Below are 17,685 nucleotides of genomic sequence, written 5' to 3'. Positions count from 1 at the left end.
TGAAACATGTCGCAAATATCTGCTTGTTTTGACCCTCCTGAGGCAGGAGGAGAAGCCAACCCTTCTCCGCCTCGACAGTGGCTGGCAGTGTCCCGGCCTGGGGGCTCCCGTGCCAGACGCCACATTCCTCCAGGCTGTGGTTCTGTCCAGGGCTCTGAGACGCCACGTGGAACCCAGGGTTACACCATGGGCGCGGGCCCAGCTTCCGCGGGTCCCCGCCCCTCGCCTGCGACAACTGCATCCTTTTAACCCCTTGAAGAGCCTGACAGGAGCTCAGTTCTCCCTCGTCCTGGTCCAGTCTAGCTTTCCGTCCAACTCCTGGCACGCGCGCCTCCCCACTGACCAATAGCTGGACGCGGCGCAACAGACGTCACGGACTACGGGGGGGGGGGGAAGGCGGCGCATTCCAATCAGAGAGTCATTGTTTCTATTGGCACAATGGGAGGCCCCGCCCCTCTCGGAGGACTCCATTGTATGCGGGAGGAAGGAGGGCTCCGCAGAGTTCCAAGCTAGCCCGCAGAAATGATCCAAAAGGCGCGCTACCCCGGCGGGCCCCGAGCGTGGCGCTGGTGGAGAGCTGCCGTCCAAGGTGCAGCGCGCTCGGGCGTTCCGGCGCCGAGACAGGAGTCAGCCCAGGACCCCCAACACTGCCCTGGGCGCGGCTCCCCCAGCTGAGTGGTTACTGCTTCAAACAGTCCAAGAACTCCTGGCCCAGACCTCTAGCCCGCCCCCCAGATGGTAGCTATGACATCACCAGCAACCAATCAACGCACTCTCGCCCTCCTCCGCTTCTTTGCTTCCGGGAGTCCGGGCTCACGCGGGTGGCATCCCTTGTGGTTGCAAGGGTCTGGCCCGCGAGCTTCGGCTGTGGTGGTTGGGGTCTTTGAGTCTTAAGAAGCTCTTCAGGGCCAGCGTTCAGTGTCAGGCGAACCCCTGTGCACGCAGTGGGAGTATCAGCGAGGGCGCTAAAGAAGTTACTCTGTAGGACTGCGGCTCCCGACCGGAGGAGAGAGGAGCCGTACCTAGTTTTGACAGTGCCTGCTGCCCATTGGGTCCGCGGGCTAGTTAGTGGAAAGCACAGATCTGAGGCCGAACAGGGAGGACGAGAGCTGGGATCACAGAGGAGGCGCCTGAACGAAGACCAGGACTTCAGGTGTACCAGGTGCCTGAGCAGCACTTTAGGGAGCCAGGTAGCCCCTGCCGCGTGGGCAGGGGTGTTAAGGCGCCACTGCTGAGGAAAATCGAGTTCCGTTTTCTCCTCCCTGTAGGGCTGGTAGCTGGCCTTCACCCTTGAGCCGTGGCATCCAGAACAGACAGCATTCGGTGTGGCTCCCTGCGTGCACTCTTCCTCTGTTTTCCGCTGCTTTTTTCTGGAGGCTTCCTCACCTTGTCTTCTCATAAGCACTCGCTTCTCTGTCCAACCCACAGTAGGAGTTCCTAAGAATGGAAAGACAAGAACGAGGAGCCTGCAAGATGGTTCAGCCGGGAAAGGCGCTTGATGTCCAAGTCCGAACACCTGAGTTTGGCCCCTAGAACCCACGAGGAAGGGGAAGGAGGGAACGACGCCACAAACGCGTCCTCTGACCTCTCTCTACGTACGACTCCACTCCAAAATAACACATCCATATTTTCAAATGACACGTTAATCCTCCCTCTGCTTCCAAGTCCAGCTTTGGCCCCACCTCCTGGAAATAAGTAAAACGTCCCTGTGGATTATCTTCATTCTCAATAGTTCCAATGACAGGGTTCACTTAAGGCTCAGAGACCTAGTTTTTTGTTCTGTTTTGTTTTTTTTCGAGACAGGGTTTCTCTGTGTAACCTGAGACCTAGATTTGATGGGAGGCAAGATAAGACCAGACAGCAGAGGTTGGCGCTCCACCTCACCTTTTCCATTAGCCTCAGAGAATTCAGTGCTACACACATGTTCTGTACACCAAGACCCCGTATTCAATCTCCAGCACCATAAACAAAAGAATTTTGGCCTGGTGTGGTGTCACTACATCCTAGCACTCAAGAGACAGAGGCAGGAAGGCTCTGAGTTTGAGACCAGTCTTGTCTATGCAGTAAACTCCAGGCCAGCCTGGGCTACACAGTGAGACTGACTGTCTCAAAACAAAACAAGCACACTCAATCCTAGCACTCAGGAGGCAGAGGCAGGTGGATCTCTGTGAGTTTGAGGCTAGCTGGGTCTACAAAGCGAGTCCAGGACAGCTGGGGCTCTGTTACACAGAGAAATATGGTCTCAAAACAAAACAAAACCAAAAAACCTGGCTCTAACTTCTCAGCTTTTCACTGGACTATAACCAAACGGGCTTAAAATAGAGTGTGTATCTCTCATATCTGGAGCTGCAGAGCATTACTGGAAAAAACACACAATCCTGCTAATTAGTCTCATCGTACATTCATGACTACAGCCTTAGTATGTTTAGAGGACCTAGACAACTCTATGGTAAGGCAAGGAAACCAATTTTACAAATATGGAAGTTAAAAAGGAAAAATTGTATCATCGTCAATAAGATGCTGTAGGTAAAAAAAAAAAAAAAAATCCAAAGGAGTGGGCATATTTCCTAGTTGGTAGAGTGATTGCTTATTATGTATGAAGCCCTAGGGTAAATCGTCAGCCTTGAGGTACAGTGGTGAATGCCTGTAATCTTAGCACTCTGGAGGGAGAGAAAGGAGGATCAGAAGTTCAAGGTCCTCAGACACATAGGGAACCCAGGAACAGTCTGAGATCTATGAGACTCTCCCCTAAAAATAATAATAATAATAAAAATCCAAGGGAACCTAGGGGTAAATTGTCTTTATGTTTGTGTGCTATTAGATTTATCTTACGTGTATTTATGTATTGGCTGTATGCATGTGTGTGCACCACATGTATGTTTTGTGCCTGCAGACGTCAGAACAGGGCATCAGATGCCCAGGAGTTACAGGCGATCGTGAGCCACCATGTGAGTGCTGGGAACTGAACCTGGGCATTCTTCATGAGCAACAAGTTCTCTTAACCACTGAGCCACCTCTCCAGCCTCAGTAGGAATAAATTGTTTTTGCTTTTTTCCAGACAGGCAGGGTTTGCGTTGCCTTGGCTGTCCTGGACTCACAGAGATCTGCCTGCTTCTGCCTCCCTGGGATTAAAGGCATGCACCACCATGCCCAGCTGGCACTTTATTTTTTAATTCTTTTAATTACTATTTATGTATTTTATGCATTTGCATGTCAGAAGAGGCACCAGATCCCAGTATAGATGGTTGGGAGCCACCATGTGGTTGCTGGGAATTGAAGTCGGGCCCTCTGGAAGAGCAGCCAGTGCTCTAACCACTGAGGCATCTCTCAAGCCCTACTAAGGGTAAATTGTTAACATGGACTTAACAAAGTTGTTGGACATGGGGCTGAAGACATTGATCAATTGTTTAGAGAACCTACTACTTTTTGTTTTGTGTTTCGAGACAGGGTTTCTCTGTGTGGCTCCAGATGTCCTAGAACATGCTCTGTAGACCAGGCTAGCCTCACATTCACAGAGATACACCTGCCTCTGCCTCCCAAGTCCTGGGATTAGAGGAGTGTGCCATAACCGCCCAGCTAAAGAAAGGATTTTTAATACAACATAAAGATGCATTAAACAAGTGAAAACAACAATAAACTGGACCACGTTGCACCCAGTGAATTATTATCCAATGGTAACACTAAGAAGGGAGCCAGAACAGGGCGATACATGCCTGCACTCCCAGCACTGGGGCTGAGACAGGAGGACACCAGTTACCTGCAGGCCAAGGCTGAGAGTGAGACCCTACTTCAAATAACAATAACAAAAATCAAACAATAAAAGAATGGCAACCAACCTACTCAAGTCCAGTGAGCTTACAGACTCAGCCTCTCTGAAGACTGAAATAGAAAGATTATTCAAGCTGAGACAACATAGCAATATCTTGATGGATAGATAGATAGATAGATGGATAGATAGATAGATAGATGGACTATAAGTATAAAATCTAAGGAATCATATGTTGACTACATATATGTCAATAAAAGAGATACAGATCAGTAGATATATGGATAAGAGATTTGAATAAGCATTACAACTGAAAGTAATCGGACAAGACAGTAAACTAATGAAAAGGTGCAAGTCTTGTTCTTTGAATACCATAACTTTTGGTGGTGTGTTATTCTTCTATTCCAAGGGGAAAAGGCTGGGTTGATGGCTCAGCAGCTAAACACGTGCCATATAAGGGTGAGGAGAGGACCAGAGTTCGGATCCCCAGTATCCACATGAATGTGAGATGGCTGTGGCAGCCTGCTCAGTTCTCGAGCTCAGGGGGCCGGCTGGAATCCTCGAAACGTCTGGCTAATCATAGTAGATGTTCTGCTGAGCTCCGGGTTTGATTGAGAGCTCCTGCTTCAATGAACAAAGTGAAGATCTATTGGGAGGAAATGCACATTGGCGTTGGCCCCTCCCTGCACACTTGTGCTCATGCATACACACCACACACGAATACAGTAAATGTCAATGCCTTTGGAGGACACAAGCGAGCTTCCCATCCCTCACAAGGCTGTACATGAGTGTCTTGGGGTCCAGTGTGTGTCCCCCATGGACCGGACCTTTAGGCATGCACTTTAAGTGCCATTTCTGGTCAAACTAATGTTCAGCCTACAGAGTCCCACCTCTCCCTTTTGCTTCTCAATCCCATCCGCATGCTGTCCTTTCTCGGCAGAGCTAAGGGATCTCTGTCTCTCATCCTTATTCACATCCCACATCCACTCTTCCAAGCAGCTGGAGAGGTGTTGTCTCAAAAGCTTCCCTTCCTGAGAGGAATCTTTTGGCTGAAGTAGGTTTGGGAACATGACCCAGCATTTATGTAACTCTTGGCTAGGTCTTCTGCATCTCTTACAAACATGTGCAGGATGATCCTACAATTTGAGTGTGGGCTTCCTAAAATTATACATTGTTTATCTAGGAGTTAGCCCTCAGACAGACAACAGAATGGCCAGCTCGTCCCACAAAATCAGGGTGTACATCACAGCAAACGCAGCAAACAGCAGACGCTGTCCCGTGTGCCTCCCTCAGCTTCCTGGAAAACTTCTGCTTTTCACCACATGACATCACCTTCCGAGAGCAATGATTTCCTGTTTGCAGTACTTCGTGAGAGCAGTTATGGCTAGAAATCAGTGTCACTGACTGGATGTGACAGGGAGGCAAGCTATCTCAGGGCAAAGAACAGTGAGTAGGTCGTGTCTCTGGAGCGTGTGAGCTCAGCATTCTGACAGAGCCAGTGACTAAGGAGGGTGCTGCCTGGAAGACTCTACCCCAGAGGCTCCGTCTGAAATGTCCCCACCTCACTTTCCTGAGCTACTGTGGAGGCCACACCCTTAGCCTCTCTTCTGCCCACTGCATTTACTTTGTGTGTTTGGGTGTGTGTACATGGCAAGGCTAGAGGGTGGTTTCAAGTGTTTTTCTCTACTGCTCTATACCTTTAAATTTTTATTTACACTTTATAAGGTGTATGAATGTTCTGTTTGCATGGACGTATGTCCACCACGCGTGTCTGGTGTCTGCAGGGGTCAGAACAGGGCACCAGATCCCCTAGAAGTGGAGTGCAGATGATTGTAAGCCACTATGTGGGTGCTGCCAACAGAACCTGAGCCGTTTTCAAGAGCAGCTGGTGCTCTTCACGGTTGAGCCACCCTCTACTTAAGGAAAAAAAAGTTTTCATTTTTAATCACGTGTACATACAGGTTTGAGTGAGTTTGTGTAGTGCCTGAAAAGGCCAGAAGAGAGCAACTGAATCCCCTGGAGCTGGAGGCGTTAATAGGTGGGCTGTGAGCTTCCTGATGTGGGTGCCGGAGTTGAAGTGGGGCCCTCCCCAAGAACGTAGGGGCTCCTAACTGCTGAGCCATCTCTCCAGCGCACTCCACCTTCCGTTTTTGTTTTTTATTTTTAAGATTTATTATGTATACAGTATTCTGCCTGCATGCAGGCCTGAACACCAGAAGAGGGCACCAGATCTCATTATAGATGGGAATTGCACTCAGGACCTTTGGAAGAGCAGCCAGTGCTCCTCCTCGGAGCCAGCTCTCCAGCCCCCACCTTCCACTTAAATTACATCTTACTTCCGTGTGTGTGAACACACACGGGGACGAAGCACAAGCACATGTGGAGGACAACTTGCAGCTGGTTCTCTCTGCCCTGTGTGGTCCCACCACACGGGCCTCCCTGCTGGGGTGGCGAGCACTTCGCAGACTAAGCCATCACTCCAGCTCCTACCTTCAGCAGCCTGATGTAATGCTGGATGTGTGGTCTGTATGCGGAGGGCTGCAGCTAAGAAATGCCTGAGGAACCACGCTTTGCTGCTGCCCCTGGGCCCTCACTTTTCCCTGTGCGTTTGGCGAGAGTCCCTACACTGGCTGGAAGGAGAATGACTCTCTAGCCTCTGAGAAAGCAAGAGTGCATGCCTAACCCCAGCCTTGTAACAGCCTTTCAGAATACAAAAATTACACAATCTCCGCTGAGGTTATGAAACGAAGGAACGATGGTGGGCCAAATAACGAGAGCGCTAATCTTGGCCAGCGTGCTCAGGGAGCACACAGCTGGGAGAAGGGCCTGCTCCACTTAAGACTCAGGGAGCACGTGCGAGGTCTCGGGCTCAATCCACAGCATGAGGGAGCTGGAGAACGAAGGTGAAGGGAGGGGCAGGGAACAGCTGTAACTGTAAAGGACTAGATACCTGTTTTATTTTACTTATTTTTTCAGTGAGACAGTCTCACTATGCAGCCCTGGATGGCCTGAAACTACATAAACTAGGCTGATTGTGGGTATCCATTTGTCTCTGGCTCCCAGGTGCCGGGATTAAAGATTATAGGTGTGCACCACAATGGCCAGAATGAAGAAATGAACAAAACCCCAAAGAGAGAGACCTACAGGTGTTTCCTGGGGCACTTGATTGTGGCTAGTCCCTAGAAGGGGAAGCATAGTCAAGGTCTATCACCTCTTTGGGCTGCAGCTATCAGTATAAGTTCGAGCACTGAGGTCCTGAGGCCTCACCACCCCACCCATCCTCTCCCCCAGGATCATACAGGGAAGCTCAATTCCTGATGCCTATAATTTATTTCTGAAGGTAAGCTATAGCATATAGGAAAATACACATGGCTTTCGGTCTTTTTTTTTTTTTTTTTTTCTGAGAGAAAATAGATTCTGTCATTGGCTTTCTCAGTACCATCCTCCTGTTCCACAAGGCTCCAGGATGGATGGCCTGTCTCTAGGATCCCGCTTTCAAGGCAACAGCCTGGCCAAGGCCTCTGGGGCTGAAAGCAGGAGCGTGGGGGGAGAGCGGTCCCTAAGGGGGTAAGGGCTGCACATGAGCAACACTCACTGAAAGCTAAGGCAAAGAACAGAGCTGGTGGAAGGCGCCTCCCTCACCCTAAAAACATGGCTTGCTGAGGCCCAAGACTCAGAGCAGGCAGCAGGTGGGGATGACGGTGGCCCAGCCTGGCGCGGCAGCAGGACTTTGGGTATGCACATGGGTATGGGGTGGGTGGCATGCTGAAGAGGCAGCCTACCAGCAAACAGAGGATCTTCAGCTTGCACGTGTCCTCTGTCCCGACATTATTCCCAGACTGTGGTCCCCACTCCTACACTTGGCCCCGCACAGTGATTCTACTTCAGGGAAGGGGCCAGGCTCAGGTACCTCCAAATCCTTTATCCCCTCACAAACATCAGTGCAAAACATCCTTAGAGCAAAGCCCCGGGTTCCCTGCACCCTGGCCAGGGCTGCAGAGAAGGGAGAAAAGAGAGGTGCTAGCTGGGGACCTCTCCCAGCTCCGGGAATTCCTTGTGCATCTCTTGGACAATCATGCGGTCCATCTGGCACTGGGGTGAGGCCTCTTCCTCAGTCAGGATGCGCCGCAGTGTGGCCTGCAGGTCTGACAGCCGATGGCGGTGCTGCAGGTAGGGCGTGGAGCGGACCACGGCATGCATCAGGGAGAGGTACTCCATGCGCAGCTGTGGGAAGAGCAGGCTCACTCAGCCGCCCCAGAGAAGTACTGCAATTTCCCCCAGGGAGGGCTGGCCACTACTGCTCCATGGACCCCGGGACAACAAAGCAGCTTGCACTCCTCAAATACCAGCTACCTCTCCAGGACCTAGGATGTATTTCACACTAAATTGCTCTCAAAGTGGTTGAGTAAGTGAGTGAATGAGTCCTTCCAGCCACACAGCATCACAGAATATGGCTGCCCAGGTCCTGCCAGGCCTTTGGCGCTAAGTCCCCTAGGTACCATGTGTGTCAGGGCCTTTGGCTTCTCGATCTGTCTCTTGTCCCTGAAGAGCATAATTATACCCGCAACCTGAAACAGCAATCTCCTCCCACACATCTCAAGCAGATCTGTCCTGCGAACGTGATCACCTGTAGCATGTCAGCTCCCCTGATGTACCACTGCCTCCCATCTTCCCCCATCATGCTTACGGTAAAAGGCTTCCCATGCTCTTTTCTCTAGGAAAGAAACACTGCTTTGATCCAAACGTTCAGACCCGAAATGCATGTGTCCTTTGATCCACTATATCCAATCCTACCGACTTCCTCTGCTTCATGTTTTGCTCAGAGCAGCTGTCTTGTGCATGTCTGCTGCTCTCAACAGCCACCCTTCACCTGTCCTCAGAGAATGTGGAGTCCACCGCTGTCAGTCCCCTGCCTCATCTGCTCACCTCGTGCAGTGCCCAACTCTCTCCAACACTTGCTCTACTTCTATGCTTCCTGGAGTGTCCCCCATGTCAGGCCGTGCACTAGCACCTCTCACCTTTGCAAGACCCTTCAGGGTCCCACAGCTTCCTTTTAGCACCTGCCCCATTTTCTGTTGCCCTGTCCAGAAAATTGGTCACCTTCAGTGACTGCTTCCAAGCCCTTCCTCATTTCCACTCTCCCAGTAACTTAAAATTTCCTCAAACTTTCCATGCAGACTTGATTCCCTGCACCCACTGCTGGCTAGTTACTGCTGATTCCCAAATGGCAAACCCAAAGACCAATTCTCCACCCCCCGAGGCTCCTAACAGTGCAGTTCTGCTTTTCAAACACATCATCTGTAATTTGCTCTTGCTCACCTGGTTTTGTTCCTTGGTTTCTCCTTGGCCTAGCCTGCTGTGTCACAGCAAACACCCAAGCTTCCTTGTTGATTATAATCACCTAATTTCCTAGGTGGCCACACCGTCACAGGCTTTCTGTCACATCCCTGCACAGGCACCTCCAACACCTCTCTCTAGTCCCAACTCACTCACTGCCTCCCTGAAGCCTTGGCACCTGGATGTCTCCTTTATTTATTTATTTTTTTATTATTTTTGCAGGTATTTCCAAATATCTTATTTTTTTTGGCGCTAGGGACTGCAGTCAGAGCCTCCTGTGTGCAAAGCAAGCACTCCATCAACTGAGCTATGCCCTAGCCCTTGATCTGTTTTTTTTTTTTTTTTTTTAATTTGGCTTTTTAAGATAGGGTTTCTCTGCATAACAGCCCTGGCTGTCCTGGAACTTACTACGTACATCAGGCTGTCCTCAAACTCACAGAGACCCACCTGCCTCTGCCTCCTGAGTGCTAGGATTAAAGGTGTGCACCACCACACTGCCTGGCTTGTCCTCAATTTCGATTCATTCGAAACACAATTCTATCTTTCCCTAAGTTCCTTGGGCCTCCTCCATTAGTCCCCAGTATTCCACCTACCTAACTGCTCAAAACCACACCAGAAGCAAGCTCTGCTGGGCCATTTCCAACACGCCCCAAACCTGACCTACTTCACCACCCAAACGGCCTCTCCCCAACCACTCATGCCACAGGCTTCCTGGCTCCCATGTTGCCCTCACAGAAAGGCAGGGAGTTACTTTCTCTAGTGAAAAGCGATTCCAACTCTCTCCAGACATCCTGCTCCAGTTTGCCACACAGCTGGCTGCCATGTCCTGGTTTCTGAGTAGCCTTCCACACTTAGCTGGCTCTGGCAGCAGAGCAGCCCTGCCCCCTCATCTCCACTCAGTGTCATCAGCACCCCACTTTGGTTGAGCTGCCGTTCGGCTCCCATCCCCACTCCAGCAGCCTGCAGGCACCTTGTCCCCAGGTGACAGGTCTGCGATCTGCCGCACAGTGATGTCAATGAGGGCCATCATGTCTGTGTGGTAGAAGATGGCAGCGGTGGCGGGGCTGCTGAACACATCCTGCAGGAACTTGAGCACAGAGTGTGCTGGCTGTGGCTCATGTTTGAAGATACGGACAGGATCATCTAGAAAGCAAGGGTTCACGGGAGTCAAGGAGGTCCTTGTTGAACCCAGAATCATCCCGGAGGTAGAGGACTCAAGCAGGGGAGGTTATGGAGTCAGAGCAGCACTGAAGTGGCACCATGCAGGCTTCTGGACTCTTACCCCCTCTGTTCAGAAGCAAAAGCAGCTTCTCAGAAAAGATCTTAACATTGTTGTGTTTGCCCAAGGCAGCCATGATGACATTCTGGTCAGGAGCTGAGGAAAGACGTGGAGACGAGAACAGAGTGGGTACGGAGCCTGTGAAGGTTCACTTTGGTCAGCCACCTTTCAGACGGGCCCCCCCCACCTGTCAGGTGCAGGTTGAGAGCCAAAAGCAGGTTCATGCAGAGGTCCGGCAGCTGCTCTGTGGTGTCCAGTGGAAGGCCATCTTCAACGATGCTTAGCAGGAACTGGGCAAAGGGTGTGCCCAGGTGTTCTGAAAGAGGAGCATAAAAAAATCTACAGACCCAACTTTTCCTCCTCATATAATCCAGCCTCCTCGGCTTTCTGCAAGCCTTGGGAAAACCTTCTTCTTGTCAGGCTGTAGTCAGCAGGTCTCCTGGCCCTCGGGTATGCACAGATCCTACCTCTGGGACCTGTCCTCGGCTGCTCAGCGATCTGCACTCTTACCATAGTGTGCGTAGGGTACTGCCTCTCCCATGGAGAAGACCATGGCCAGGACGAGGGCGGAGTAACAGAGTTTCTGGTGGTCTGAGGGGTAAGGAAGGCGGTCAGCAATCCCCAACAGATGCTGAGAACACTCTCCAAGTGACGAGGAGCACCCCTCCCCACCTCACCCTGTGTGTCAGTCTGCATGTCCCGGGCCAATTCCACAGGCAGCACAGAGGACACGAGTGTGGAGATGACCGCGGCATCGAGGCTGCACATGGCGCCAAAGCACTTGAGGAGCAGCAGCCGGAGCGACGCTCGGTGTTCCTGGCAGAAGAACCTGCGTGCTCAGTGCCCTTAACCCTACCCACATTCCTCTGTGCCCCCTCCCTTGTCTTGTACATACCATCTGGTAATAGGCCACCAAGGCTAGGACAGACTCAAAGTCATTCCGTTTGCACATCTTTTTGCACACTTCAGGGTCTGCATCGGTCTGCAGAGGAGAAGAGTGAGAGGCAGCCAGCGTGAGATGAGCAGGTGCGAGCAGAAGCGACCCAAGCGTTAAAGACCGATGGTACAGGGTAAGGGTAACTTCTCCCACGCTACAGACCCATACCAGGATGTGCAGCAGCTCTTCCAGATAGCAGCGGATGACATCCTCATCCTCATACAGCGCCCAGCTGCGCTGCTGGGCATCATCCTTCCTCCGAGCCAGGTCTGCAAAGATCACCTCGAGTCTCTGCTGGTCATGGCAAACCTGTCCTGAGGGCAGGGCTGTGCTCAGGTCCTGGGGGAAGAGGACAAAGCGTGACTCAGTTAACATCCTGTACCTCCCCAGCTCCGGAAAGCTTCCAAGGCCTGAGCCCCTTGGCCTAACATTCTCTGGACTGAGGTCCCACAAGATCCACACTGGGTAGGCCAACTCCAGGCCTGACCTCGGAAGACTCGGCTGTGGGAACTTCCAACATCCGACTCTCACCCTAGGTCAAGATGTGCAGCTTCCATGAGGCAGGCATGAACTCTGTCACTCCTTGAATGTGACCCAGACTCCTCGTTCCCATTCCACACAGTGGGACACTGGGCCTGCTGTACTAGATGCTGCTGCTATGCCCGGAACAGGCACCTGTACCACTGGCCTACTGCCCCTCTGCTCACTCTAACCAAAACCATAGCTGGAGCCTAAGGAAGAGCCTTTGGCCCACTCAAACCCCCTCATGCAGTCAGGACTCACTAACCCATTCTTTCTCCACTGACCTCAATTTTTCCCCCCAAGACATGGTTTCTCTACGTAGCCCTAGCTGTCCTTGAACTTACTCTGTTGACCAGGCTGGCATCAAACTCAGAGATCCACCTGTCTCTGCCTCCTGGGTGCTGGGATTAAAGGCGTGTGCCACCACACCCAGTACCAGTGCCCTAATTTTGGACTATAGCCACCTTGAAATGCCCACATCTCACTATCACCCAAGCTGGCCCCTAAGCCTCCATCAAAACTCACCAAGCACCCTTTTCTCTACACTGCCAAAGCTGGCAAGGCACTGCTTCACTCAGTCCTGCGTCTCTTCTGTCTTGTAGTGGGAAACCCGCGTAGGTGGCTGAAAGCCCCCCGTTCGTTCCCACCTTCTCCTGCTCTCCCCTAGCACCTGCCTCAGGCTCACCTGCTCCCACACCGCCTCTCACACCGCCTGTGCCCCAGCCATGCCACCTGTCTTCTTCCAGCTCCTCCTTCCTAACAGCCATGCTGGTCCTGCCTCTTGGTCCTCACCCACACTGAGCCTCTATCTAGAATGTTCTTCCTCCCTTCCTTATTTCATGGGTCAACTCAAATGACCCCAATACCCAGCACTTGAAAACCAAGAGACAGAGCTCGACAAATACCTGCCACAGACAGCCTGGACAAACGTGAGGGCAGGAGCGGGGTGGACTAGCAGGCTGGCTGAGGGTGGGAAGGCTCCTTGGCCATGCTGCCCACCCTCACCTTGCCCTCTACCAGCGAGAGGAGAACCTGCTCCATGACAGGCGAGCTGGCTGGTACAGAGGCCTGGATGTGCCCCACCACGACACCAATGGCCACTCGACATAACTCATGGCTCAGACCGGTGTTTCTCCGCACAAGCTCCATCAGCTCTGCCCCAATGGTCCTTGGCACAACTGTCTCCGCAGCTGGCTTCTCCTCTGTGGTCTCTGGGCTCTGGGCATCTAGAGCTTCCAGGTCATCAGGGGCTGAGTTTGTATCAGCTGCCGCCTCCTCTGCAGGAGGCTCAGGGGATGGTGCCTTGGAGGGAGAAGGCTGGGCCTGGGACACAGTGGTGTGGGCACCTCGGCGAGGTACGGGTGGGGGTGTGGGTGAGCAGCTAGGACCTAGCTCAGAGGGGCTGGAGCCAGTACAGAGCGTGTCCATGGAGGTGCTGCTGACTGATGAGCCACTGGACACAGAACTACCCCCGGAGGGTGCTGCAGTGCGGCCGCCTGTGGAGAGAAAGTAAAGGCTATGCTGGCCAACCTGTTGGGGAGCCCCGTGCTTCCTGGCCTAGAGGCCCTGACCCTAGCACAGGACCCAGTTCCTCTCCTCACCAAGCCAGGAGGCCCCAGCTGCCCAAACACGGGGACTCTATTTTCTCCCCAAGTTCAGAGCTCCCATTTGTCTAGCGTGGGCAGAGCAAGTGTTTCAAGCACACTGTACTCCCATCCCAATTAACCCTGCCCGACCCTCTCACCGCTCCCAGAGATCACCAGGGCCTCTCGATCTCGGCGCTTCACTGGTGGGGGAGGGGTGGCAGGGGCTGCTCTTCGAGGCTGTGGTGGGACCTGAGAGAACAAAAGTGGGATCTGTGGGGAGGACAGGCTGCTAGCTGCACCTGGGACTTGAGTGGACCCCTTGAGTCTCTGGATGAAGCCTTAGTCCCACACACCTCTTTCTAAAAGACACCCTCGCTCTGTACCTGGTAGAGGACTCCATCTGTCCCAAGATGCTCAGAACTGGGCAGGCTATGCTGCCGTTCGAATCCAGTTCGACACATCCCATTGGGCTGCCTAGATGCAGCAGCATCCAAATGGTGGTCACTGGTGGATGGGGTCATAACTGAAGCACTGGAAGCTGAGGTACCCCTTCGAGACAGCGTCTCTTTCCGGTGATGGATCAGCTTCCTAATAGAGAGACAAACAGACCATGGTGGGGAGGTTCCTCCCTACTCCCAAAGTTCTTATTCGGTACCTGTGGGATGCTGGGACCTAACAGTACAGGCCGCTTATCTTTCCCATGATCCCTTCCATTCTGTGGTACTTCCTACTAACCCTAATACTGCCTCTTTAGTATCTCTGGCCCTAGTAAAGAAGCTCACCCACCACCATGCTCAAGGGAAAGTATTACCTTCATTTCCCAGATACTCACTGAAGGACTCCACGCTGTTCCAGGCTATACTTGCCACCATCTCTCATGGCTGTGTTGTGCACAGCCTCAATGGCCCGGTCGATAGCTTGGAGGACGTCTTGTTCCATGCCCTAAAGGTAGGTGGGCAGTTAGACCTGGGGGCCAAGTGGGGTTGATCAGCCCAGACCCAGCCCAGGCTGGAACTAGCCTAGAATTCTGGACAAGAGCAGACAGCCAAAATAGAATATGGAATGAAGTGCTCAAATTGTGTTGCTCAGGAGGCAGGGGCACAGGGCAGCCTCTGTGATGGCACTTTATATTTAGAGGGCCTCTCAGAACTTTATCTCACACACAGACTCTTAGCAAAGACATTTCTGGAAACTAAAGTGTGGTGGAAGTTTTGGTGTCTTTAAAAGCTCAGTTATGTTATGTAAACTGGTTTTTGTTTTAATCCCAAGTGTAGGATATGGGACTGCTTTTAGTCCACAGTTGATGGCCTAGTGCAGCTCAGAGAGGGGCCATGGCCTTTGCCAGCTGCAGCTAGTTTTATTCTGAGGACTCCGAGAGGGTATAAATACCAGAGCCCAGACTGAGAGGAAGAATGCTTTGAGGCGATGGGCAGAGGAAGGAGGCTGCTTGTTCGTCCTGCTGTGTTTCCCCTTTGCTGCTGCTGGACTGCCGGATATCCTGACGACTGAGACTGGTATTTTCCCAAAGGCCCCCACGGCCTTAACCAACCAGAACTAAGTCTAAGTCTACATCCCTGTCCCTTCCAACCTTTTTCTCCTAACTAGGGTCTAAGGGTTGGAAGGGAGGTAGAGGCTTAAGAAACCCCAAATAAAATAGCTTAAAAACAGCACCTAAACTCTAGGTCTACAGCAAAACCATAGGGATCCCAGATTGGAACCAGAAGTGCATACCCAGCCTATGCTTGGGCTTGGCTCAGAGCTCAGAGGGAGATGCCAAAAGGAAGACAACAGTGACTGGAATCCGTAATCAGTCACTCTGGATGCTGACCCTTCCGGAGACCAAGGTCACACTCCCAAATGGCCTTGTCTTCACAGGGACCTTCCCAAGCACTGGGAGTTAACAATTCATCAAAGGACCTCCCATTACATCCTCCCAAGCTGTCCTACCAGTTTTTCAGACCACCTCTGGGAGGTCACTCTGTGCTTGTGGTAAAGGAGGAAACAGGCCGGATCTCTGGATGTTGTCATCCTCAGTAATACCCAGGACTCTGGCGCGGAGGGAGAGGTGGATTACAGCTGTGGGATTGGCCAGCATACATGTTCCACAGGACCTCAGAGCAGAAGTGAGCACACTCTAGGGTAGAGTTTTGCTGTCTGTTTTGATCAGCTAGATGGCTGGGTTTTTTGTTTTTATTTTGTTTTGTTTTTTCAGATGAGAATCTCTGCAGCCCAAGCTAGTCTGGAAGTTGCTAAGTTGCCCAGGCTGGCCTAGAACTCATGATAATCCTCCTGAGACTGTAGGCATAAACCACCATGCTTAGGTCCAGAGTGAGTTTTAGAAGTTTCCCTGATAGGGACTGATGGATACAGAGGTCAGCAAAGTCCTTTAGGTGGCCTAAGATATGCCGGGTTGCAGGTGGGGTCAGGGAGACAAAAGACAGAGTGATGGGGCGGGAGGGGAGAGTAAAGCAGATGGATAACAGATAATATGACAGACATATGGAGAGACAAGGCTCCAGAGGCAGATAGTAAGAGACAAAGCAGGAAGACACAGCTCCAGAGACAGAGGGGGAAGGTTTGAGAAAGAAAGGCAAACATCAGGCAGAGTGAAAATGAAACAGAAATGCACAGATTTGGGGTAACTGAGACTAGGAGTGTGCAGAAAGAAACTGAGGAAGTAATCAGAGAAAGGAGGGACTTTTCTTTCCCTCCCAAACTCCCAGCCCCTTGGTGCTGGCTGAAGCAGGAGCTCCACAGGCCTGGAGGAAGAGGCAAGACTTCCCAATGAGACCCCAATGCTCCAAAGGCTAGACTGGGTGTGACATTTTAGCTTCAACTTGATGTCTCTCACCCCAAGCACCTCTAGGTAAGATGAGACTGAGCGTCTGTAAGGAATTCCCTAGAAACAAGGGTCCTTCCCTTTTGGTAAGACCAGATGGCATTTCCAAAATTGATAGCATTATTTCCATGCTTAACCGGGCTGGGACAGGATGTTTCTGTAGCTGGGGACTAGGGCAGGGCAGGAGTCTGGCATGGCCCAGACTGCTCTGGGTCCCGGGTTCCTCCCAGAACTGGAGACACTGCAGCAGGACTTCCGAGGAAATAGGAACTGGAGCCGCAGCCTCCAATGGAAGGAGACAGGGCCATCTTCAGAACAGGGGAAGCTATGGAGGAGGCTCGCTTCCTCAGTGTGGACGGCTGCTAGGCCAGGAGAGAGCTCCTAGGCTCCAGAGGAAGGAAATCTGAGGTGTTGGGACTTGAAGGCTTGCGGGAAGTGAAGCAGCACCTGAAGCAGTGTCAGCAACGGCGAGGGGCCTTGGTGCCAAAAGGGTTGGGGAAATAGTCCTAGGGGCAGAGCTTGAAGGGTGGGGGAGTTCAGGATTCAGAGATATGACAGGAATTGGGAGTCATATAAGGGACAGAAATGCCCATGGCTCTGGGGTCCAAGTGTGTGGGTGGGGCTTGGGGGCTGAGAACCTGGAGGGTGGTTAGGGAAACAGGTGGTGTATGAGGTGACACAGTGTCAGTGGAGGGCACGGTGGCTTTACTGTAAAGGTGGAGAGTGGCAAGGGTGTGGAATCCTTGGGGCTCAAGGAAGGGAATAAATAACAAGGGTTTAGGGCCTAAGGGACTTGGGTATTGGAGTGGAGTCTTTGGGTCCGGCTCGAGAATTCTATTCAGATGGAGGCTCTGATTCTGCATACGGGGAAGCCTGAAGTACCAGTACCAGAATTAAGCTTCTCATAGGCTTGCGGTTAGATGTCAAAGGCCTAGTCTTTGGTGGGTGCTGATGGCCCCTGGGGTCTCAGTCCTTAACGGCTCTTGGGACTTAAGGTCAGATTCTCAACTCCTGGTCCGGTAGAAGTCCCAAACAATCTGGCCGAGCTTCCTGGATGGGTTCTGCGCGCCGGTAAAGGGGTTCGGCCGAGAGGCCCGGGAGAGAGGGACAGACTCACCTGCAGGCGATGCAGGTAGGCAGGCGGCACGTACCCCGTCTCGCCACTGCGCGCCCGCGCTGCTAACCACCAGTGCGTGCTGCTGCGCTCCAGCACCAGGAAGGTCTCGCCCGCAGCGAACGCCATGGCGTTGGGCTCCGCCGAGCGGAACGCGTACAGCGCGCGGTACATGGGGCCGGGCTGGGCCGGTACCGAGCTCGCGACGGAGGTTGCTGTGCCGGGAAGCCAGGCCCTGAGTGCCGCGCCGCGCCGCGCTCGCCCCGCCCCGCCCCGTGACACGCCACGCGTGCGCACGAGCGACC

At 52.5% G+C, this 17,685-nt stretch overlaps 1 protein-coding gene across 1 annotated transcript; it reads right to left on the bottom strand.

The window, feature by feature from the left end:
- Positions 1-7,077: 7,077 nt before the first annotated feature.
- On the bottom strand, positions 7,078-17,644 carry Nckipsd (NCK interacting protein with SH3 domain). The gene is made up of 13 exons (XM_055629803.1): positions 17,384-17,644; positions 14,260-14,369; positions 13,811-14,015; positions 13,586-13,676; positions 12,847-13,337; positions 11,488-11,658; positions 11,278-11,364; positions 11,060-11,198; positions 10,893-10,973; positions 10,570-10,698; positions 10,386-10,478; positions 10,074-10,246; positions 7,078-7,990 (listed from the first exon to the last, which is right to left on the bottom strand). Exons 1-13 carry the CDS (start codon positions 17,552-17,554, stop codon positions 7,787-7,789), a joined length of 2,145 nt encoding a protein of 714 aa, XP_055485778.1. The 5' UTR covers positions 17,555-17,644; the 3' UTR covers positions 7,078-7,786.
- Positions 17,645-17,685: the final 41 nt, after the last annotated feature.

Source organism: Psammomys obesus, unplaced genomic scaffold, assembly GCF_907164565.1.
Source record: "Psammomys obesus unplaced genomic scaffold, mPsaObe1.curated_primary_1811, whole genome shotgun sequence".
In the NCBI taxonomy this organism is placed as follows: Eukaryota; Metazoa; Chordata; class Mammalia; order Rodentia; family Muridae; genus Psammomys; species Psammomys obesus.
Note: the sequence above shows the minus strand (reverse complement) of the source record. Positions and strands in the feature narration are given on the sequence as shown.

Excerpts from the sequence above, each read along its gene's own strand:
- Nckipsd (XM_055629803.1), bottom strand. The coding sequence starts at position 17,554 with ATGTACCGCGCGCTGTACGCGTTCCGCTCGGCGGAGCCCAACGCCATG. Across the intron at positions 14,016-14,259 it reads GAACAGCGTGGAGTCCTTCA|GAAGCTGATCCATCACCGGA; the intron begins GTGAGTATCTGG and ends TCTCTCTATTAG. Across the intron at positions 10,974-11,059 it reads CATGCAGACTGACACACAGG|ACCACCAGAAACTCTGTTAC; the intron begins GTGAGGTGGGGA and ends CTTACCCCTCAG.